The 24,689-nt window shown below is 44.4% G+C and overlaps 1 protein-coding gene across 8 annotated transcripts in view; it reads left to right on the top strand.

Moving 5' to 3' along the window:
• Positions 1 to 24,689, top strand: part of LOC149308021 (voltage-dependent N-type calcium channel subunit alpha-1B-like) — a 170,986-nt gene that overhangs the window by 50,173 nt on the left and 96,124 nt on the right. For all 8 annotated transcript variants that reach the window (XM_089534922.1, XM_089534921.1, XM_089534919.1 and 5 more), the window contains exons 4-7: positions 99 to 190; positions 1,775 to 1,927; positions 4,235 to 4,419; positions 20,747 to 20,850. In XM_089534922.1, coding sequence (XP_089391048.1) covers positions 99 to 190; positions 1,775 to 1,927; positions 4,235 to 4,419; positions 20,747 to 20,850 — 534 coding nt within the window. The remainder of the gene's footprint in view (positions 1 to 98; positions 191 to 1,774; positions 1,928 to 4,234; positions 4,420 to 20,746; positions 20,851 to 24,689) is intronic.

Here is a 24,689-nt window from a genome sequence, read left to right as displayed (position 1 = left end):
GGTTGGTTTGCTTTTATTTGCATCCCTGGCCTCTTTGTGCAATTCATTTTTCTGGTTTTCCTCTTTTCCTTCTCCTCCTTTCCAATCCAACCATTTAGGATTCTTGCTACAGCTGGGACCCAGTTTGACCTACGGACGCTGAGAGCTGTCAGAGTATTGCGGCCGCTGAAGCTCGTCTCTGGAATCCCCAGTGAGTACCTCTTGTCTGGGGATGGTGGGAGTTGTAGTCTGACATGTTAGGAACGAAAAAAAGTATCTGTGAGTGGATCAGTGGAGGCTGAGGATTTTGGTGTTATGGGGTTGATGAATCCACTCCGGATTTTAGTCGGAACTTTAAAGGAGCGGAAGCTATTTTGGAGATAGGGTTCACCCTGTTGGATAGCTGGTTCATCACTTGACTGACATAAGAATCAACAGCATCTACTTTAGTGAATATATTGCTTACATTCAGTGTACAGCAGGGTTGGGCAAAGTGTGACTCTTGGGCCACATGTGGCCTCTGCGAACCACATCCCTGACCACCAAAGCCCTCCACCAGTCTTCAAAAGACCATGAATGCCCAAATTTTAAAAAAATGATCAGCACAATTTCGGTCCAAAATAACACGCAAAAGCCTCCAAACAAATGCCAACACACAAAAAATACCCACACTCACATGCTTAAGCACCGCAGGGCTCTCTACTACTCCCAAATATCTCCATAGACCTGTGTAATCCTTCTCAAAATGGCAGGTCAGCCCATCCATTTTCTTCTGCAGTCCATCTCAAAGTGGTGCGGAGCCACTTTCCTGACCACCATTTTGAGAGGGATTGCAGAGGACAACTGAGATATTTGGGTTTTGTTCTCTGTGTGAGTATTGCGTGCATTTGTGGAATTGGCCCCTGGTCCCTATGGAGTTGCCCACTCCAGGTGCAGAGTATCATCTCAATTCCAAAGTTGCCGAAGCAGAGAAGGACGCAGCGCTGTACATCTCTGAAATGTTCTTTGGGGACTTTGTCTTGCTGAATGGCTTTGCGACAAAGGAAGGCCTCATGGGGCTTTCCGTCGCTGTTCTAATCTTACCCAGAAAGCTGTGAATGGACACTTTCTGAGACTTACAAATAAACCGTCGACAAAGGCTTCCAGATGTACGCGGATACCGTCAACATGTTGCAACCCGCCGTGATCCATTGTTGGTTTCGCTGGCTATTTGATGGGCTGACCTGATTTCCTTGTACACTGCAATGTTTTCAAGGCAAGGAAATATTAACATTTAATGATAATAATAATAAAAGATTTAAAAAGAAATAACAGAAAGAAAGCCCTCCACAATGCTTGCTGGCTCAGGGAAGTGGTCCTTTCAGCCAAGATGCTTCCCAGCAGCTGGCTGGATGGTTGCAGCCTTTGTTTCATTCTGCAACCGTCTGCATAAAATTATCTGACTCTGCGGTCTCCTTGACTTCAGCTCTTATCTCTCTGGATTTAATTGAAAGTGTATCTTACATCGATGAAGGGCATGGCGGTTGACTGACAGCTCCAGAGGCGGCTTTCTTTCCTTGGCATATCTAGGGTAGAGATTAGGGGAAAAAAATCTGGCCATATTCGTATTTCCCACATTGCGATGGCGGAAGTCATTCACTGCCGTTCGGTCCAAAATAGGACGACGTTTGGACAATTAAATAAATAAATGCATGAATAAAGTGTCCACATAATGTTATTTGACCCCACTTTAGCTGCAAGGGACCCATCCAACAGAATCCTGAAATGTTGACTCCACTTGTGTCTTCTTGTTTAGGTTTACAGGTTGTCCTCAAATCGATCATGAAGGCAATGGTGCCACTTCTCCAGATCGGGCTCCTCCTCTTCTTCGCCATTGTGATGTTTGCCATCATTGGACTGGAGTTCTACATGGGCAAGTTCCACAAAGCCTGCTTCTCCAACGAAACAGGTGAGATGAGGCAGCGATGCTGAGCTTGCTCCTTCATGGTGGGGTTTTTCAAGTTGACTTGGTGGCACATAACAACCACCACACCTCTCTTGAACTTTCTTCTTTGACATGGCGATGACAGAGGCTGCATCTGCACTGCAGTATTAATGCAGTTGGACACTGCTTTAACATCCATGGCTCAATGCTATGCAGTTCTGGGCTTTGTTGTTTTGTGGTGTATTTGGCCCTCTCTGTCAGGGAGCTCCAATGCCGCAACAAACTACACATCCCAAGATTCCATAGCACTGAGCCATGACAGTTAAAGCAGTGCCAAACTGCATTAATTCTGCAGTGTGGCAGCAGCCATGGATGCAATTCGGTTTATACTCAAGATCCGTGTACTTGCATGGGTCAAAAAAGACATTTGTCTTGCTTCCTTCCAATTTCTTTGGATCATCTCCTGGGGAGGAAGGCTACTTTAGACAGAAGTAGGACTTCTTGCCTCTTTCTCAGTGTGATAATCTGAATAACAATTTCTTTCATTACACAAGAAAGCAGGTTCCACGTGATCACGTTCCAGGGAAATCAATCTCTTTGACCTGTAGCCCCATAGTCAGGGGCTGAATCTATATAGATGGAGCTGCCAAGTGCGCCTCTGCTAACCCTTGAGGATAAATGGATCATACTGGATACTCTCTGGGCTGCTGGAGAAATAGGTCTGCCCTCTTCCTCCTCCTACAAGATAGAAGAAGAGCGATGGTGATGGTAGGAAGATAGCTAGGTCATAGAGGTTTTCTGTAGCTGGGGTCCCTTGGGTGCTCCAAGAGACAAGCATTGCCTCCGGTTCATCTGAGCATCTGTCGGTAATCTCCGAGGAGGCCTATTTAACATGACCCATCTTCATTTGCTCATATCAATGTGTCTATCTCTGCTTGCAGAGCAGCCGTCTCCCAAACAGCGAAAGTAGGTCAGGGAGGGAGCTGTCGAACAAGGCCATCTCCCTGAATATTGATGATACGGGAATGGAAATGCAAACAATGGGGCATTGATTTCAGAGATAGGGACCACGTCGCAACTCATCTCCATTGGGTCTTAAGAGAACGGAGTGGATGGGAAAATCCTGATCTGAGCAATGCTTTGGGGAATGAGAAGGAATGGAACAAGGTTTATGGAGGATGGGGAGTGAGAGCAACGCAACTCTGTCGCTGTCCATGTTGTGAAATAATGTCCTTGTACTGGCAGGCTGTGACAGATCTCACATCCACTGAGGCAACTATGTCTTTTTTCTTTTTTTTTGGTGCTTTTATTCTTATTTGCAATTTGCACAAAATATAATTTGCAGAGATAGCCTCCTGAGAGATAGCATCTTTTCTCTCAGTCAAGCAAAACACACCTAAGCCAGTATCCTCTTGGTGATTTAGGTAAGCAAAACGTAGGGTTATCCAGTGTAAGGTTTTTTTTTTTTTTTGAGATTGTGTCCTCTGTTTTTGGTGTTAGTTAAATATTTCATAGTAAGTACTGAGAACACAAAGGGATCTTGTAGCACCTTTTAGACAAGCTGAAAGAAAGAAGCTGGTCACGTAAGCTTTCATGGACTTGGTCTACTTCCTCAGATCAAGTCTATGAAAGCTTAGGCTACTATCGTCTTTCATTCAGTTAGCCGAGAAGATACTACAAGATCCTTTTGCATACTGAATTTCCAGACTAACACAGCTATATCTCTGAATTCTGCTCTGATAATGTAAGGCAAAAAAGAGCAAGGCCAAAAAACCCTGTAACACAGTTTAGCTTCTGTGTCTAACTCCCAGTAACCAGGAGGAGGCATTTTGCTGTGTTTGAGTGTGGAAAGATGTCGCAATGCTAGGTAACCACCAAATGGTAGCATTGTGGGGAAATGGAGATGGTCATCTGGAGAAGCCCAGAGGGTCATTTTGGATTCAGTTTGAACTCAGTTCTAGCATAAATTAACTGAGTATAAGCAAGAGCTGAGCTTAGTTGAGGGAAGAGCCCATAGTAGTTTGAGTGTTGGACTACAACTCTGGAGACCAGGGTTTGATTCCCCATCAACCATGGAAACTCACTGGACGACCATGGGTAAATCATGCTCTTTCTGCCTCATAGGACAGCAAACCTGTTCTGAAGAAACTTGCCAAGAAAACCCCAGGATAGGTTCATCTTAAGTCAAAAAACCCCAGGATAGGTTCCTCATCATAAGTCAGAAATGAACTGAATGCACACAGCATCAACAATAAGGGAGTCCATAATCTTTAGCAGCTTTTGGATGGTTTGTTTCCACCTCCTTTCACCCCTTTCCTCGCTTCTTCACAGGGGAAAGGGTGGGAGATTTTCCATGTGGAGAGGAGAAGCCGGCCAGACTGTGCGAAGAAGGAACGTGCAAAAAATACTGGGAAGGTCCCAACTTTGGAATTACCAACTTCGACAATATCCTGTTTGCTGTGCTCACCGTCTTCCAGTGCATCACGATGGAGGGATGGACAGACATCCTCTACAATGTAAGTACCACTGGGGGCCTTGGCAAACCTTTTGCATGGATTCTGGAGCCATGTTAGACATGATACCTTGTCCTTCTGCTTCGTTGTCAGTGTCAGAGTCTGAATCCTGGGACCAAGGCATGACAGAATGGAAAAGATGCAGTGGCCCTCAAATGTTGGTCTTCCAGAAGTTTTGGACTTCAGCTCCCAGTATTCCTAATTCTTGGCCAAGATGGCTGGGGCTTATGGGAGTTGAAGTCCAAAACGTCAGGGAACTAGAATTTGGGAACCGCTGGAGTAGAGTAAAACTCAATGGATCAGCACAGTCAGACCTCCCCAGTTGTATTGTTTCCAATTTGCCTTTCTGGTCTTTTGAGGAAGGGAATTGGCTCAGGAATTCATGCAAAGTCTGCAGAAACTAGGCATTGCTATACCAATGTGAGGAAAACTGATGGGTTTTATTCTTTTAAGGAAATGTGTAGATGTATCCAAAGACTGGCATGGAAGCCATTCTGCTCCCGGTGTCTTTCTCTCAATCTCTCTCTCTCTGATAATAAATTAAAGGGTTATAAAAAGCCAAGCCGATGGATTGGAGGTTCTCGCTGAACACACAGATCTTTGCTTCCTTTGTTCCTGCCTTAAGCTTTAAGGGAGTCCTCCCCCCCATTTTTATTTTTAATTGAAGCCGATGAAAGCTTTCTAAGCAAGACACTATCTGGGAAATGATTTATGCTGGAGGCAGAGACATTAAAGCATCAATGAGGCAAAAAGCTTTGAGGGGACACAGGGGAGAGGAAAGTCCATTCCTGCAGTGGCGTCATAAACCTGGCTTCCCGAAAGAGGTTTTGTGGTCACCGCCAGAGAGTCTCATGGAGCCGTGGGGTTGGGGTGAAAAACACAAGATGGAATTTCTAAGGTGGAGGGCATGCAGAGCCAGTCCTTTTGTTAACCACCTTCTAACTCTACTGATGCACATCACCTACATTACAAAAGTTTCTTTGGGTAGCTTGGAGTGGTGGGGTTGGGGGTGATGGAAATGGTTGCATAGCCCTATCCTTCTTGTTGCAAGGTAGGACCAGTTACCCACCTTCTAACTCTACTGGTCTATGGTAGTTTGGAGTGGTGGGGTTGGGGGTGATGGAAATGGTTGCATAGCCCTGTCCTTCTGGGTGAATGGTGGGACCAGTTAACTACCTTCTAATTCTACTGGTCCACATCACCTACGTTACAAAAGTTCCTTTGGGTTGCTTGGAGCGGTTGGGCTGGAGGTGATGGAAATGGATGCGCAGTCCAGTCTTTCTTATTGCAAGGTAGGACAACTGATGCACATCTAGTGATACAGAGGTTACAAAAGTTCCTTTTCCCGATGACAGCTCCCAGAATATCCCAGCTAGCTTGGTTACCCATGGATTCTGGGGAACTATCATGCAAAAAAAGGACTTTTCTAAACTCTGTATAAACCATAAAGAACATAGTCTGTCCTAAGCAGCCCACACGTCCAGACCATAAATGGACCTATCTCTCCAGTAGACCCTTAGTAAGTGCCTTCAACCACATGACAGTGTGTGTTTATGGCTGGAACACTTCCTTGGTCTGTCGATGAGAGTGTTGATAAAACTGTTCTTAGCTTTGCCTATGACCAATTGAGACCAAACGTAGTCTTTTGACTGTAAACTGCTGCTTTTTAATTCTTGTGGATCATTCATTCATTCATTCATTCATTGTAACATGTGTACGTCTCTGTTACTACTATATCAGGTGAAGTAAATGGCTAAAGAGAGTCATCATGTTGTAGTGATTTGCGTGTCGGAGACTCAGGGTTTGATTCCCGCTTCGGCATGGAAACGCACTGGATGATGTAGGGTGAGTCACATACTCTCAGCCCCAGAAACTGCCATGATAGAGTTGCCACAAGATAGAAGTGACTTGAAGGCACACAACAGCAACAAGTGGCTAAAAAGAGAGTGGTGCCTTTCTGTGGTGGCACCCCATTTATGAAGTGCTCAGAAGAACCCATAGGTTTCCTGCAACCATTTTGGTGCTGAGTGAAGATATATTATCCCAGGCATTTCAAGAACCCTTTTTGCATTTTTTCTTCTGATTTTAACCCTCTTTGATCTTGCTGCTGGTTTCATTTTGGCATCCCAAAGCTTGACTAATTTTATTCTCTGCAGCTAGTTTTTATCTTGATTTTATTATGTGCCATCATCAGTCATGGTTTCATTATGTGGACATGAAAGAAGCTTGCTGTTCCCTGGATTTTTATCAGGTCTGGCCTCCTTGACATGATGAGAGTGCATTTGGAGCATCCATCAACCCCTGAGAGAGTTGTTGGCTCCGGCATCAGACTGAGACGCTAAATCATTGTTAGTGGGGTCTTGTTCTTCATAATTTGTGCAAGTATTATAATAAGTGTACTTTGTGCAAAAGTCCTGATGTCTGATAGTAAGAATAGGCGGCTTTCTCAAGCTGCTTTCCAAGAAGTCAGTGCTAGGATTTTTCTATAGGTGTAACATATGCAGCATGTGTGCCATGTTGTGTGGAGGTCCCTCTTTACAGGGATATTTATCTGCACCTGAAGATTTCTGTTTGCAGATTTCCTGAGGAGCGAAGCAAAGGATGGAAGGAAGCATGGGATTCATGCAAGCATGCTCCTTTCACACTGTATGGGAGCTTTAGCTCTCCCTTGTTGTGCGTTAATATGGAAAAGAGAAGGATGGGGGGAAGAATCTGCTTAGCCAGGGGAAAATAATCAACGGCAACAAAAAGCACAGATTGCCAAGATAGGGGAAAATTGCTTTGCTTTGTGCCTTATTATACAATGAAGAAGGGCTAGGGGAGAAATAAGCAAAGTTTTCTTTTTGTTTTTCCTGGCATTGGTTCAGGAGGACATGCTTTTCACTGGTGCCTTGCATTGGGAAAAAAAGCTGGGGTTTGCTAGAAGGAGGAGATGCACAGAGGAGAAATGCTACTATTCAGACTGCTGATTCTTCTGATTCTTTTCATTCTTTCTTTGCTTGTTCCTTCTTCTCTTGGGTCAGCTCTTGGGTTTGATGGCTAAGTAAAACAGCAATGGTGTCTACAGGCATCTATCTCCATGAAATGGTGGATCTCCACTGGGCTTTGGATAGCTCAGCCATGAGCTATCCAAGGTTGCCAAAGAAAAGGCTACGGAATTCATGGTGTGGCCATTATCCGACAGGTGATTTGAAGGCGACTTGCGTAGATGTGTGTATGTATATGTTTGGGTTCAGAGTAGATTCATTGGGCCTCACTGGAATCATTGGGAAAAGTTAGTCATGGCAGACCTAAATTCAACTGACTTCAATGGGCCAAAGCATGTTTGTTTCTAAGCAGTAAACTCTCATATGCATGTGTTGCTTGATGTTGTTGAATGCCTTCAATCCATTTCCGACTGATGGTGACGCTAAGGCCAACCTATCATGGGGTTTTCTTGGCGAGATTTGTTCAGGAGAAGTTTGCCATTGCCTTCCCTTGAGACTGAGAGAGTGTGACTTGGCCAAGGCCACCAAGTGGGTTTCATGACCAAGCTGGGAATCAAACCCTGGTCTCTAGAGTTGTAGTCCAACAATCAGCTCACTAATCTGGACAGAGTAGTAATCCAAAGAACCATACAAATACAAAAAATGATCATCCTAAATGTTTTAAAGATAAGCACATTGACCATTCATGGATGGAGCAATGGATGATAGTAATGCAATCAACCTAAAAATTTCAACTTAATCAATACCTGTGGAAAGGACAGGAAACACTGTCTCCATTCATTCCCAAAAGGAAATAGTCAAATTGGTATTATCACCCATTATTGCTGCCCTGAAGGGCACTGTGCCTGTTTTGCATAGATGTAAGCTTTGATTGAATTGTCACGGACTGTACTTTTTGCATTTCATGGCCATTTGACTCAAGGATGGGCACCGATCTGTCTTGTCTTGTCTTGTCTTGTTCGGGTTCTTTATTTCCCTCTGGCATAAATAGTTCCATCCTGTTGCCTTATCAGATTGGGATGTTCCTTTCCACAGATATGTGCACATATTTCAATAGGCATTTTCCTAATGCATATATTTCTGTTCACATATTTATAGTGTTTGAAACAGGTTGGTCCACTTTAGTTTAGTAATTTAGATTTTGGTTTTCCCTGCAAAAGAGGTGGCTCACTAGATTTTAATCCCATTGTTATCATAGATTCATTCTTCAGCCTCATCACCTAATTGTAAAACTCTTGTAAATTTTGCAGATAACCTTTAAAAGCAAACCCACAAAGGTTTCATCCATTGTTTTTAGGCTTCTCCTCTGGCTGATTTGGTTCCTAAACATAGACACAGTGCTCAATGTGTTAGTTACTCTTGAAAGGAACTTGTTGGCTAGTTTGCTGTGCCAAGAAACACTTGCTAGGCCCAGGAAAGATCTCTCTGTTCCCAGGATGAGCAAAAGTTGTCAAGTTGTGATTGAATTTCTTCAGCTCCTGCTCAGGTTTCCTGGCAAGGGATGGCAGATGAAGTGCTTTGTTTTCTTTCTAAGTTTCTTTGCACGGATCTGGTCCAAAATCCGCTTTCACTGTGCCTGACGGCTTGGTCTTTAGATCTTCAATATTTCTACAAAAGAAAGAAGAAAAGAAAAAGATGGATAGTCTAATCCCATTACAGACATTTCCATCATATCATGCTCCAGATGGCCCATCAGCCCCAGCCAGCATAGCCAATGGTGAGGGATAAGGGATGTTGTAGTTCAACTAGTAGGCCCCATTGCAACATTGTGCATTCACTCCAGGATACGAAGAGAAAGGATATTTGCAATGATTTCTTTCCAGGCAGAGAACAGTGAGAATTTTGCACAATCGATATCGAACATCCTACAATGTTGCACAGGAATGATCCTGCAGAGAAAAATGTGCTTTTTTCTTATGTAAACCTCTTGTTTTCTGTGAACCAAATGGGTTTCTTATGCAGGTAACGTTGTTTCTTGTGCAGAAAACTGTATTTGTTGTTGTTGTTCAAAAAACATGTGAGTTACCCCACAGGATAATTCCTGCACAATGATTTGGGTAGGTCAGATATGAGGCGAATACTATGGATGTATGTAAACCACAAGTGGGTTGTTTTACAGGGAAAAAATGTAATCGCAGCAAATGTAGTGTGAACCACGCTCCGCTCTCAAATCAATCCACTGATTCAGATTGGGAATGAGGGCTAGGATGCAATGGGTAAAATATTGTCTGGCCTGGAGGAAAGGGAAGGGGGAGAAGTCACGCTCCGGACAACACTTTTATTTCATCATAGATTTTATTAGGAACGCTTGTGCACTTAGATCATTGTGAATTCTGAGACGAATTTATCTGAGACATGCCTTTCACATTAATTGGTGGACTGGAGTTTAATCACCCACCGATTTTGAATTTCTTCCTACACTGCGAAGCCATTCTCGGCAGCGTCAACCCACGAAAACGTGATTCAAAGTGCATATTTTTAGAAAGGTGGGCCTTGAGAGGAGAGGAGGTTTAAAAATACACTTAAATATATATATATATGTGTGTGTTTAAAGATGACTTCTTTTGAGCAGAGATTAAAAATAAAATTGCTGATTAACATGGAACGGAGACGGAACCGAGAGAGACATGGGTGAGCGATGCGCGTAAGATTGGCATGGACTGGAAATACTGGGTGGCTTCAGCTCGAAATGGGCAATTTGTTAAGCAATTAGCTTTACCGAGGGCCTGTGCCTGGCAAAGATAAACACTCCTACAGCTGTTTGGTTGATAAGGATCAACATATCTCCATGCATGTTGCGTCTCTCTTTAGGGAAATGGCTAAGGGCATGGTGATAGGGCTGTAAATCCTCCGCCGTTGCTTGCGAGGATGAATAATTATCATCCCCACTGTGGGAGAAAATGAATAATTCTCTGCAGGGCTTCCCCCCTGTTTGAATGTCCTAAAGTGTTCCCAATAGAAGGTTTCCAGGCGAAACAAGGTCCACGGCTCCTGTACCTTTAATAGTTGTGTAGAAGAGGGCGTTTCAGCAAGTGTTGCTTGTCCTACAACGACTCATGGTGACCCCAGGGATGAGACATCTCCGAGACTCCTGTCCTCCGCTGCTCTGCTTAGGCCCTGCAAATTCAAGGCTATGGTCTTCTTGATAGAGCCTATCCATGTGGCCTGTGATCTTCCTCTCTTTCTACTACCCTCTACTTTCCCTAGCATTATTGCCTTTCTAATGAGTGGTGCCTTCTCATGATGTGGCCCAAGTATGATAGCCTCAGATTAATCATCTTGGCTTCCAGGAAGATTTCAGGATGGATCTGTTCCAGGACCCATTTGTTTGTCTTGTTGGCTGTCCACAGTATCCTCAGCACTCTTCTCCAGCACCACATCTCAAATGGGCTGATTTTCTTCTTCTTCTTTGGTTGTGTATTGCCAAGATTTCCATTAAGGCCTGTCTGTATTGCAACCTGCTTTAGAGCATTAGCCCAGTACAGTCTGGGCTGCCTGGAAGCGGTTCTCCAGGGTTTCTGAAAGAAGTCATTTCCCAGGTAGTCCCTTGGATTATGTTGGGGTCATTCGTCAGGCAAAACATGTGCTCCATCATTGAGGTTCAGCCGCTTTTCCGCTTTTGCCTTGTGCTCCCCTCCGCCCGCTCGGCAGTTTGCTTTTGATAAAGTTGTTTATTCCTAATTTAATGTGTTTAGCTTATTTAAAAAAAAAAGTGGTGGGAGGCAAGTGGGAAAGGTAAAGGAAGCATTCCTTGGCTAGTCTGTAATTCTTGGTGGCGAATTAAAGCTATAACAGCAGCAGGGAGCAGCAATCTCATGAATAAGGCAACACTGCGGGTCTATGCTAGCACCGGGGTGGATGAATTTTTTATTATTCGGCCCTGTTAGTGCAGGGACGTGTATTGATTTATCGGTGGCCCAAAGCTTGTGGTTTTCTGTCTAGCTTTCTAGGTTTTCCTCTTCTTGGGGAAATGTGCTGTTTTGGGTTGCCATTTCCTAAATGGGATGTGACGACGGAGATAGAGAACAGAGAAAAGCAGGCACAGTCACCAGAGGGTTGGAGCAATTCTTCAACAAAGGAAAACTGGAGCCTTGGGGAGCTTTGGAGCTGAGGAAGGGGATGGCTTAAAAGTGAACATGGAATATGTTTGGTGAAGCAGATCTGCAGTGTTGAGGAGACTGTTGGGAGTGTGGCCAGGGGTCTTTCTAAGAGGATGCGAGGGGTGAGGACCACACTGGTGACACCTTAGAAGGAGGTGTCTTCTGGTGTACTTATGGAAAGGGACTACCTTCCAGTATATACTGCTGAACCTCTCCATGGGTAGACTGGGACTCCTGGACACTGAAGGTCCTGGAAGAACCTGGTCTACCAGCCTGCAGAAGGCAAAGAAGATGGCTGGGATGCTGTCAGAAAACTACCGCAAAAACCTGGAGGGCTTTCCTGTCACCAAATAGTGCCTGGACCCCTTCAGGAGTTGTGAACATGGTGGGTAGACTGGAGCAGCTTGGGACATAGATGGCCCCTTCATGTGCCCCGGTCCACCAGACATCAGTGGCAAGTAGACTGAAGACTTTCTCTTCTATGATGGCCTGATTGTCTATAGGACCATTGGCCTGATGACTCTGGGCCTGGGGGTGAGTTACACTGGTCTGACACCAACCCTACTGACTCCCTTGAGTGTGGCTCAGTCTTGGTGAAAAGCTAGGGCATAAAGAAAGCGATTGATTGATTGACTGATTGATCTGAGACTGAAAAATGTTTATGCTGCTGCCCAGCAGCTGGTGACTTCCATGTTAAAGAACCCTACTCATCCCCCAAATTCTCACATGTACTTTAAAGGAAGTATCCTTTAAAGTATCCTCTCTTTCCTCCCCGATCCTTTCCTCCAACTCCCCGATCTCTTCTCCTTGGAGCTGGCGCATTGGCCAGTCTTAAATCACATCCGCTGGATGGATCCTGGACAAAGAATGTCAACCTTGTGCCCTAGTTTGGTATTTATAGTGGTGGGGTTTTTTAATGCTTAATTTAATAGTTGTGTTTGCCTGGAAATTTATAGAGCATGTCTCTGCCTATTAGCGGTGTTTACAAGATGATCGATTTTGACAGCACTATTAGCAAATTTATCTCCTGGGTGTTTGCATGGATGGCAGATGGGACTTCCAGCGCATTCAGGGTAGGAGTTTGGAATTAACATGCTCATTTTACAAATGAGGGCCTTTCAGGTGGGGGCTAGTAGGTTGGAGGGTGGACTGACCTACAGCGAAGCTGGGATCACTCGAGGTAGATCCAATTAAGGCTCATTAGCTACCTAACCTTTTCTATTACAACACCTAAGTACACCTTGTGCCCTTCTGCTGGTTGGCATGAGTTTTGGGGATTAGGTGGGCAGTGCTCCATTTGCCTAGATAATAGGTCCACCTCTGGACCTTCCCTTCCCTTCCCATCACATGTTTCCCTACATCCCTAGTAGCTAAATAGAGTAATAGAGTCATGGACTCATAGAGCTGAAAGCGGTCTCATTGGCTATTGAGTTCAACCCTCTGCTCAATGCAGGATCTCCCATTAAAGCATCTCCAGTAGGGAGGTGTCCAGCCTCTATGTGAAGACGTCCAGATGAGACCCACCACAATTGGTTCAATTGCCAATCCACTCTTATTGTCAAGAAATTCCTTCTGATATTCAACCGAAATCCACTCTCCTGTAACTTCAAACCATTAGACTTGGCCTCTGGGGCAACAGAGGGCAGGCCTTCCTCCTCCTCCCTGTGACAGCCCTCGAGATATTTAAAAAGTGCCATCTTGCCACTCCATCAGTCTTCTCTTCACCAAGCTGAACATACCCAATCCTTTCAACAATGTTTCTCTTACTAGATTCTGGCCTGACCATGAGCCTCATTCCGAAAGCAAATTCCTCCAGCCTTCCAATGGTGGTTTTAGCTCCATTGTCTCCCCCAACAGAGTTTTGCACAGAGTTAATGGCTGGCAGTTTAAATTTTCATTTGCTTAAATAAATAAAAACATTGAAAGAACATACAATTAGTTCAGCCACTTCGGAGCCAACTAGCGATTGTTCAGAGGAGCCAGGGACTGGTTCCACTCCAGCATCCATTCCTGAATGCAGTCAGTCATGGTGTTATACCGGCCAAACACTTTTGCAGCTGTGCACCATTGTCTCACATCCATCGCCAGATGCTCTTCCTTCTTCTGCATGGCAGCAAGGAGAAAGAAATTGCCATGCAAGAAGGTGCCACACAAAGTCTTTGGCCAAAGGATCCACAGAAAAACAGAACTGCTTTTGGTCCAGCTTCTGATAGACAAACCTTAATCCACAGCCGTAGCATTTTATAAAGGTTTGAGTTACACGAACAGGGTGAAAAAGTGCATGAGCGAAACTAATGCGTTCACTCCTCCTGCACTGCATGTGTGTCATTTCTTATCTCTAAAGAGGACGGAGTCTTTGTAACATTATCATTCCTGCGACAGGACGGATGTTCTCAGGGTAGGACAGTCAGTGCCGAAATTGTTCTTATTACCTTATCTGTGACATTGAACCTGAACACAGGTCTTGCAGTTCGAGCGGTTTGCAGAAAGCCATTGAGACAGGCTCAGAAATGGATGCAAAGATTTTAACGCACAGAATGATTTGGTTTTGAATGGCTTAGGCATTCATAAATAGAAGGCTAAATGCCTGAAATGCCTTTGCACCCAACAGTACAAATAAATGCACTTTTTCAGATTGTGGAAGGGTGTTTCCTAGTGTAGCCAATCCTTGCACCAAAACACACACAGCATTTTTCTCACTTTTAAATTAGTGGGTGACATGCAAGTCAATGCAACATGCAAGTTGAAGATTGTGGCGTCTGTTGGATGCAGTGAATATACACTGGGTTATATCTGTGCTGCACTACAGATGCATAAGATATTGGAATGAAATCCACACCTCTTTTTTAGTGCCTTATTCCTAATCTGTGCATTTATTTTCACAATGGATGTGACTTGTGCTATGTTTCCCAATTGACCAAAATGTATCCCAGTTATCTACCCCCCCCCCGCCCCCCTCCAAAAGACATGCTTTTAAGGTCTTTGCATTATAAAATAAGCACATTATTTTGTCTACTTCCCTTTGCATTTTCTTAGGAATGCCTTGTAAGCCTTGGAAATGGCTGAGTGTTGAAGTCGAGGGCTGCGTTTCTCTGCAGCTAGGTCTAAAAATGCTTACTTTTATCAGGACTGTCAAGTCTGATGAAATGTTCTCCATCCCTCGATGTCACTTTATGTGAGGGAGTGTAAAGACAAGAAAGACTTCTCTGCCTAGTCATGACTTTTGCTTCTCTCTTTCCTTAAGGCTGCTAATAGCATTTCCCCCATATTTTTAGCTCCCCTTTTCAGCCGTTGGTAGGAAGGCTTGAAATTAGCTTCAAACGTTTCACTGTTCCCATCCCTCTGGGAGCAAAGGTTGGAACAAATGGGCCGTAATGAGGCTCGGATGTGTTTTTGCTTTTTGCCCACCCTTTCCTCCCACCTCTGACCTGTATCCAATGGCACTGGGAAGCCTCCGTCTCATATATGGGGAAGTTATAGTTGATTCCAGCACAGTTTAAAGGTTTTCGAAACCATCTGATAAAGGCAAATCAGTCATATTCACAGACGTTTCCTTTCTGCGCCTTTTTGCTAAGTGTGGCTTAGAAACAAAGTACTGCGACCATGGAAATGGCTATCTTGCAGAGATCCTGGTTTGCGTCAAACTAGGAGTATCCCATTCCAGCTTAACTCAAAGTATGATACAGGTCCCAGTTAACCAACATTATCCTGGCTACAAACGTTTAGGCATCGAATACATTATTATTGTATTTGGATTGCATTTTTCTTAAAACAACAAAATACTGCTATCGGTGAAAGGCTTCACTGCAGAGGTCCTGGTTTGCTCCAAGCTAGAATTCCTTGGAGTATCCCACTTAATATTTGCTAACTCAATGTATGATACAAGTCTTGGTTAACCAACATTATCCTGGCTGCAAATATTTAGGCATTGCACGCATTGTTATTGTATTTGGACTCCATTCGTCGTATTTATTGCTCTGTTTTTATTTATTCCATTTTACGGCCTCATTTACCTAAATGAATTGCTTGCCTTTAACACAGACAACCAAAAAAGCCCCCCAAATTTCATTCATAGCCTCATTCATTGATAGTACAATTTGCCTGTGATTTGAAATAGCCGTTTACTGGTGTGAGGTTATAGTTTCTGCAGAGCTGTAATTCAGGGGAATATGCTAGGAGCAAATTCTAAGCACCTCACCAAATTAGAAACTACAGATCCCAGGAGGTATCAGTTATGCAACTTGTAGTGCAGATTGACCCATAGTGTCTTGACCTTTCAGATATGGATGATCTGGAACCCAAAGTTCTTGTATCGTGTGGAAGCAATTTGGCTCCTTCTCTCGGCGATGAAGTTGCCAAGTTATTACTAGCTGGCGCCAGAAATTCTTTTCTAACACAAGTGTCACGGTGGACTTAATAATCCAGAGGCCCTATTAAAAGCGAGAAGAACAGATTATTGTCTGAGCCAATTCAGGGAGCAAAGATAATAAGGAGTGAATGCCGTAATGAAAGGCTTTGTACCCAAGCTTGCTTCTGAGCCAAAAAAGGAAACAATTCTCAAGAAGAACACTTAGAAAAGGGATGGCCCCCAAAGCCTATAATAACCATTAGGCTAGAGAACAGCCTGCCTTGGGTTAGCAGCTGCCCATAGCCTCTTCCAAAGACTTGTTCTCCTTTGCTGTGGCTATCTTCTTTGGAGATGTGCTTCAAATTGTAGGAATGCTGAATGTTTTTCTTAACATGGAAACTAGAGGTTTGTTTGTTGCATTCTGAAGTGAAGCACACTTACTCTGGCCAGTTGTGAATTAGCAATGGCAATAGCATTGATATCCCATCTTTCGCCCAATATAGGGACTCATTTACATTCAGTGAACTCAGCACTCTCTAAGTCAGGGGTCGGCAACCTATGGCCCGCGGGCCGGATTTGGCCTGGCGAGGCCTTGGGACTGGCCCCAGCCCGGTCCTGCCGCCGATTGCCGCCCCCGCCGCAGCTTCCGCGCTGCTCCGGGTGCCATTTTGAGTTTGGCCCCCCGGTTGTCTGAGGGACAGCAACCTGGCCCCCGGCTCAAAAAGGTTGCCTACCCCTGCTCTAAGTGGTTTACAATCTATAAGCCAATTGCCCCCAACAAGCTGGTACTTATTTTACCAACCTACGAAAGGATGCCTGAGCCAACCTTGGAGCCCTGGGATCGAACCCACAACCTTGTGGTTGCAGTACTGGCATTTAACCATTGAGCCACCAGGGCTCATTATCAGTTAGGTTTAGTCCTAACATCGTGGTATAGCTCCTGCTTTGCAGACTTGAGGTCCTAGGTTCAATCCCTGCAATGTCCTCTAAGGTTGGAAAAGACTCCTACATAAAGCCCTAGAGATCTACTGCTGGTTGGTGTAGGCAATACTGAGCTGGATGAACCCATTGACTGAGCTGGTAAAAGGAAACGTCTTAGGTTCCTTATCAAATCCATTAAAAAAATCAGAACCATAATGTGTGTGTGTGTGTGTGTGTATGTATGTATGTATGTTTATTTATGGTCTTTGACCAAAACAAAGAACCATAATGACTGGAAGTTTAGAAATTGATGACTTGCTTTAGTTGTTCCCAAACTTTGGTCCTTCAGATGTTTCAGATTTCTGAAGTCCTAGCCAACTTGGCCAACAGTCAGACATTATGGGACTTGAAGTCCAAAACATCTGGCAGACCAAAGTTTGGGGACCACTGCTTTAGGAGGTTTGGCCCCTATTATAGAGAGGTGTGTACAGTGTGACATAGTGGTTTCAGTGTTGGACTATGACTCTGGAGACCAAAGTTTGATTCCCAGATCTTTGCTGTTGCCTCCAGAAGTAATGTTCTTCTCCTGCCTCATGATAGGGCTAGTCCTAACCTTCATAAATTGGCTTCTTTGAAAAGCTGGGTATCGGACTGAGAAATGTTTGTGGTTCATCCTTATAGGGTGCATCTTTCATACTTCACTTCTTTGCCGAAGAGGGCTAAAATCTTTCCCAAATCTTGAATGATGAGTGTAAATTGTAAATGCAAACACTTGGGAACTCTTCCTCCTACCATCCCAATTCAGTAAGGGGTTCGATTCTACAGGGCGCATCTTCCGTTCTTCACTTCTTTGAGGAAAAGACGGTTAAAATTTTTTCCAAACTTGAATGATGACTGTATGTTTTAAATGCAAACACATGGGAACGACTCTTCCTACCATCCCAGTTCAGTAGGAGCATCGCACATGGCAATATTTGGATTTAGTTCTGCACCTGAGAGTCTTGGCTTCTTCACAGCTTGAATCCTGTCCCTTGGTTTATGTCAGATCTGTGGGTTGCACACCCAGGAGTGATGCGTAAGGATAAAGTGAAATAAATAAAGTGTAAATACTGTGGCTAATTAACAGACTTGGCAAACAAACTTGTGAAATACTAATGAAAAGTAAACCGAGCTGAATTTTCAGACAGAGGAAAGGGGGGGAAAATTGCCCAGATGGGAAAGTGCCTCTTTCTGGAAATGATTAGGCTTTGAATTACCCCCAAATTAGCCAGGTATAACTAGCAGTTAAATAAATTGCTTGGAAAACTGAAGAGCCTGTACTTATTTTTGCACCTCTGGTAGCTATGTCTAGTTTGATCTACCCTGAGATGCAGTGGGTTCAAGGCACTGGAGATATTGTAAGGATAAGATTCCGGACTTTGGGCAGTGCCTTTGAATGAAAAGGAACATAGGCAAATGTCAACTACCCTTTAGTACACGCATGTCCTTAGCAGGATGCTGGTCATAGAGCATGAGCATGAGCCATTACCTCCTTGAGCTAGCAAAGTTTGATATTTTCTTAAGCAGCCAAGGCTTCCAAGAAATCAATAAGCACACACTGTGCTGTTCTTAAGTGGATAAGTGTTCTTCTCCCTGCGCAGCAAAGACATTAGGATAGCGACATATCCATCAAGGCAAAAGAGGGCACCGATTTACATAAAAATTGCCTATGCTAATTCATTTATGTGTCGTAGAAAGGATGGCTGTAATTTGAAGGGAGATGCAACATCTCTTGCCATGGCGAAGGGAACGGCAGCAGCCAAGATGATGACCTCTGTCTGTTGTTCAGACAGTGCTAAGTGTTGACAAATGCTCCCAAGCTGACCTAGTCTGCTGTTCCGTAATTCATTCTTCCCTGCCTTCCTTTGATTTGCAGAGGACTCAAATGGGGAGGAGGCAGTACTTTCAGATATCCTGGCCCCAAGCCATTCAGGAGATTCTGATTTAATAACACTGACGTGAATTTACCCCAAACAGCCAACGAATGGGCGATCTGCCTTTTGTCTTGAAACCTGAAGAGTCTCCAAACAGAGGGCCATCCTCTGCAAAAGAGGAAACCCGGCCACCCGAATAGAGATGTTGGAGGCCTTCCATCTGTCTTGAGATGCGTAATGCCACCGAGGCATTAAAAGCATTTCCATTTTCCAGCCTGATCATATCAGATTAGCTCTGTGTTTGGGCTTGGGGGGTGGGGGGTGGGGACTGAGCGGCGTAAACAGTCATCCGAGCATTAAAACCATTAAAGTATTTTAACCGAAGGCATAAAAATTGATTTCCCTTCTTGGCATCCAGCCGTTAATGAGTGAGACAGGGTTGGTGCAATTCCCTGTCCATCATGCTTTGATGCTCAGTTCAAGTGGGGTGAATGGGAAGAGCGCTTCCCAGGCCAAGTTTCTTTCCTTCAGGCTCATGGATGGCTGGTTGGTTTCTCTGCCTTACTGTCTTCCAGGTTTCGCCTCTTTGGACTTGATGAATTGCATGATTTTACCAGAGCTTGGAAACATCCCTTTTTGAATGACAGAATTCAAATGTGGTTGGCCCTCCACATTTGCAGCTTTTGTGGATTTGATTATTTCCAGATTCAATTAATATGTTCTCTCTAGGAATCTCTAGGTCCTCCAGATGTTGGTCTCTGTGCAAACGCTGCCAGACGTTGACCATTGAGTTGTGCTGGAGAACCTAGACGTTCCTAGAGAAAACACTTCTCTAGGCATTTGTAGGTCCTCCAACTTGATTCTGTGGTCAACGTCTGGCAAATGTTGACTATAGATTTACACTGGAGGACCTAGAGATTAGTGGAGTTTTTTATTTGTAGTTTTTCCACATTCATGTGGATGCTTTATCCCTAACCCCAGTGAATGTGGACAAGAATTCCCCCAACCAACACGGTTACTGGATGACTGTAGGAATCTTAATCTGGGGCTTTGGAAATTTACTTGTTCACCTTACAGCTGCCAGGTTCCTTCATCTACCATGCCTTTTTCTTTTCTTGCACAGAGACCATATCTGCTGCAGATTGTTATAGTCCCTTGATGCTTTTTAAATGGTCATGACTCCATTGTGGCATTTGCAGTTGGTAAAATTGTGGGATTTGTGTCTGATGCAGTGCTTGAAGCTTGACACAGTGGAACACACTACCTCAGACTGTAGTGGAGTCTCCTTCTTTGGAGGTCTTTAAGCAGAGGCTGGATGGCCATCTGTTGGGTATGCTTTGATTGGGATTTCCTACATGGCAGGGGGTTGGACTGGATGGCCCTTGTGGTCTCTTCCAACTCTACGATTCTATGATTCTATGAATCTAAGCCAGAGAGGTCTCACGGTGTTGCTCAATAAAACGTACTAGAGTTCTCTTTGTAAGGACTTTGTGAAACTGCGCATCCAGGGATCTGTATGATGAAGCAAGCGGTTGCAGTGTTTTTGGGCTCCTGTGATGATATCATTGGATGCACTCTCAGCAGGAATCTTAATAGGAAACAGTAAAGAAACAAAGGGAAAGAAAACATCTAGAAATGATGCGTGGTCTCTTCCAGGTCTCATCTCCACTGTAGAATTAATGCAGTTTGACACCGCTTTAATTGCTATGGTTCAATGCTATGGAATTCTGGGAGTTGTAGTTTTATGACATAAATGACAAATCTCAGGATTCCATGGGATGGAACCATGGCGGTTAAAGTGGTGTCAAAGTGCATTATTTCTGCAGTGCAGATCAGACTCCGGTGATGGGCTGGTGCCTCCATGGTGATGACTCCACTCTGGGCTTTAATCTCAAAATAGCTTGGACATCTCCCTTCTTCACTGTCCCATTGACATGGAAGACACCAACTGGCTTCTTCTTGTACAGCAGATATGTTTGCTTGGCCCTTGTTTAAAATCTCTCTCTTGATTTTTCTCATGCACTCAGACGCCTTTCCCTCTCTCTTTCTGTGCCTTTCCAGACCAACGACGCTGCAGGGAATATGTGGAACTGGCTTTACTTCATCCCACTCATCATCATTGGTTCCTTCTTCATGCTCAACCTGGTGCTTGGCGTCTTGTCAGGGTAAGGAGCCCGGTTTATTGTCCTAGGGATGGGGGTAGCTGTGTTTGTCGCACTGAACCCAATGGAGATTGCACATGGCAACCCAAAGCCTAGCAAGCTTTACTTGGGCATGTAGGCTGCAGAGCATGAATGCTGATGCCAAATAAAACTTGTTGGACCTGAAGGGATCGTGCAATTTGGTGTTGCATTTCTTGTGGGTTGTGAACAAGCTGGGAAGGAGAGTCTGCACGGCTCAGTGTCTTTTTGCAGCTCTTTTTGGCTGTAAGCGATATGTTGGGGATTAAAGATTTTATGGCGAAGGCATTACTTTTAAAGCCTTTAAATACCCAGGTAGGTGTTTAGATGTTTTTGTGTGTGAGAGAAAGAAATAGACAAAGAGAAAGGGGAGCGGGGTTTCAGATGTACATCTTTTTAAATTTCAGGCCTGTATGTGACAGTGAATAATTTTACTTGTTTCCCCCCCCCCTCCCTTTTGCAAGAATGTCCTTAAAAACCGCAGTTTTCAAGGACTATTCATAGTTTGGGACTTATTCTGAAAAATGCATAGACACACACACAAAACAAAAACAACTCAGAATCAGCTTGAAGCTACACAACACACACAACAACAATGATGATCAGATTTTGAAGGAACAAATATTCCACACCCACGCCATGCATCTGAGGAGTAGACTCAAGTCTACGAAAGCTCATGCTGCCAACTTCTTTCTTTCACTTAGTCTCAAAGGTGCTACAAGACACTGATTTTCCTAGACTGACATGGCTGTGTCTTTGAATTGTATTGGCACCTATCATTTATGCGTGTGTGTATCTATCAGACATCCGTGGAAGATAATCATCATCTATGGGCATTGCAATTCATTGCAGCATCCATTGTAATTATAGCAGGCATTTATCTTTTGAGATAAGAACTGTACTATTATTGCAGCCTGTTTGGGAGCAGAGGTTCTCTTTTTCTATCTTGCCAGCATTTTGGGGTGTGTTTTCTTTTATCATCCAAGAACTGTGTTATCAGCATCAGAGCTAGCAGAGACAGCAAAGCTAGAGTCAGCAATGGCTGTGTTGGAGGATGCGTATCATGCATAGCAACCTTTTGACTCTCAATAGCTTGCTTTCAGTCTCTATCTGCCCGATCAGATCAGATCTCACTATCCCTGGTAATGTAAGCAAAGATCTTCCCATTCAAATCGGGATGAAATCTTACTGACCCTTTATCAGTGACTCATCGCTTGCAAGGCTCTTGCTTCCTGGCTGCCTGCTCTCAGATTGCATCAGCCATCAAATATTGGTAACCTTTTCATGCCAGTGCGGTACATTTTGCCTGTTCTGTTTGATGCTGGCCATTTGTTGACGTTCACAGGCTGTTTTCCCTTATCTCTTTGTTTTTGGTTGGCTTGGCTTCATGCCCAGAACTAGTTTTAAGAGGATGCTCTTAATGCTAACAAATATCCATGCTTTATATTTTTTAAGCAGGCACCCTTGTTTCTTTACTATTTAGGCTTCAGGGGCAAAGGAGGCTTAATTTTGGGCAAAATATCTTTCAGGTTAGTGCTCAAGCAAGTTCTAGGCTGAAGTCCTGTTAGCATTATAGGTAGGCATAAAGACTGCTATCTGCTAGCAGAAAGACAGCAGAGAAGGGGCCAGGTGGACCTCTCCAGGGAAGAGGTCTCTACAATTTGGGAGTAACCACTGAGAAGGCTCTGCCTTGTGTCCTCACCAAACATGCCTGGGATGGTGATGGGACTAAGAGAACACCTTCCTCTGTAGATCTGAGAGTACAGGCAGGCTCATATACATAGGGAGATAAGGTTCTTCATATAGCTTGGACCCAAGCCATGTATGGCTTTAAAGGTCATAGACATTACTTTGAATTATGTGCAAGAACGGATCAGCAGCCCTTCTGCCAAGAAATGGATCAATGGCCTTTCCCATCTCCTCCATCCTGGCCATATTGTTTGCCTCACCTTTTCCCAAGCTACTTAGCAAAAGGTATGAGGATGCACTGGGAACAAAAAATCCACTGCCCAGATTGCCTTTCGGTTGCAACAGAACAGCTGAGGAAATGGCAAGGCAGCTGCTCATCAGAGGAACCCCAGGAGGAAACAGCATGTTACGGAGGATTTACTGTGCTCAGGGAAAGCCAGGCACAGAGCGCTGAAACCTGAGAATAAATACCTTCCCCCCACAAGTGAGGATCTGCTTTTCATAAATGCTAAGTTCTTGAAGCTTAGACTGAAGCCAAGCATGGAGAGCATTAACTCAGTCTGATGCTCCCATGGGGGAAATGGTCAGCCTCCAGAGGGCCTTGAAAATATTTGTACTCGGCAGCATTTGTCCAGGGAAGGTGACAGCTTGGTGTCTTTCTGAGCCATGAGGCGGAGGGCCAAAACAGTTTAGCAATCTGTCTTGTGCCGCCAAGACTGGCTAATAGAACATTTTCTCTAACTACAATCTCCATGTGCCCCATGGCTTTTCCCATTCTTCATTGGCACAATGGTGGCAGGTGCTTTCCATGTCAGTCAGTCAGTCATTGAGTCCGCTCCAGGTTTATTCTGAATTGTAAAGAGGATACCCACAATGCTGAATGTATTGTGAAGATGGGCTTGAGCCCTTTGAACAGCTCCTTCAAACCTCAGGCTGAAATCCATAGATCAGTGATGCTCAGACTCTGGCCTTCCTAGGACTTTGGCTCCCAGAATCCCAAACCATTGGTCAAGATGGCTGAGGTTTCTGGGAGCTGAGGTCCAAAACACCTGGAGAACCAGAGTTTGGGAATCACTGCCATAGAGGATTCACCACCTCATTGATATGGAAGCCGTCAGTACATGGCACCCAATGACCCCACTGGTACTGTACCCCAGCCTACAGCTCAAAGCTTTCTGCTACTGTTTTTGGCTCCCCTCCTTTATTCCAACTCCACTTTTCTCTCAGCTGTCCTTAAATTCATGTCCTTAGAAGACGGAATCTTTTAACATATTTCTGCCCATTAAAAGTACACTTCTCTTCCTGGGCTCTGTTCTCCATGCAGCAACAATAGCTTCCAATTTTAGCTTCCTGCGAAAGCCATCCATCTCTCTTGGCCTACTTTAGTGTCCCCACCTGGAGAATTCGTTTTGACTCAACATCTGCCTGGTTTTTGCCAGTTCTGAAGGCGGCAAATGTGTGTGTGTGTGTGTTTCCGACGATGAGAGGAGAAAGGGAGCATGTGGGGCATGTCCGATTCGGGCTCCTGGCACTTCTTGTAGTCTTCTCTGCGAGGAGCCAAATGTCAACTCAGGTCACATTTTGGCAGGGAAGGAAGCATCGCACACCTAGACGGACAGAATTGCAAAATGTTGCAGTATATTCTCGCCTTTCTACTGGAGTGCTTCTGTTTAGAGTTCCAGCCAGCCAAAGGTTTCTTCCTATAGGACAAGGTCGACACATGCAAGCAATCCGGGACCATATTTTCTGTCCTTGGGATCCTCCAGGTGCCAGAAGGACTTCCCAAAATGCCCAAACAGAAGGACCCAGAAATTATCCTAGGGTTTGGGGGGGAAATGGGTATTTTTTTCCCCTGATGTGAAACAGTGCCTGGGAGGATCTGTAAACTATTTAAAAGATGGATTGATGTTGCTGAATAGAGAGTTAACCCCTTTAAAATTAAAATTAAAATCTTGAGTGGAGTCACTGCTCCTCTGCGCTAACCAGGTCCTGATGGCTTCCATGTCAGTGGAATCCTGTGCCAAACTTTGAAGGAGCTATTCAAGGCTCAAGCCTCAGACTTGACCAGCTGATGGTCAATATATTATACTTTTAAACCATTTAAAAGATGGATCGACATTCTTGAATGTTTCTGG

This window comes from Sceloporus occidentalis, unplaced genomic scaffold, assembly GCF_023333645.1.
Source record: "Sceloporus occidentalis isolate IW3139 unplaced genomic scaffold, rSceOcc1.0.p SCAF_8, whole genome shotgun sequence".
NCBI lineage: Eukaryota > Metazoa > Chordata > Lepidosauria > Squamata > Phrynosomatidae > Sceloporus > Sceloporus occidentalis.
The sequence above is the reverse complement of the archived record's forward strand: the minus strand, read 5'-3'. Positions and strand labels throughout refer to the sequence as shown.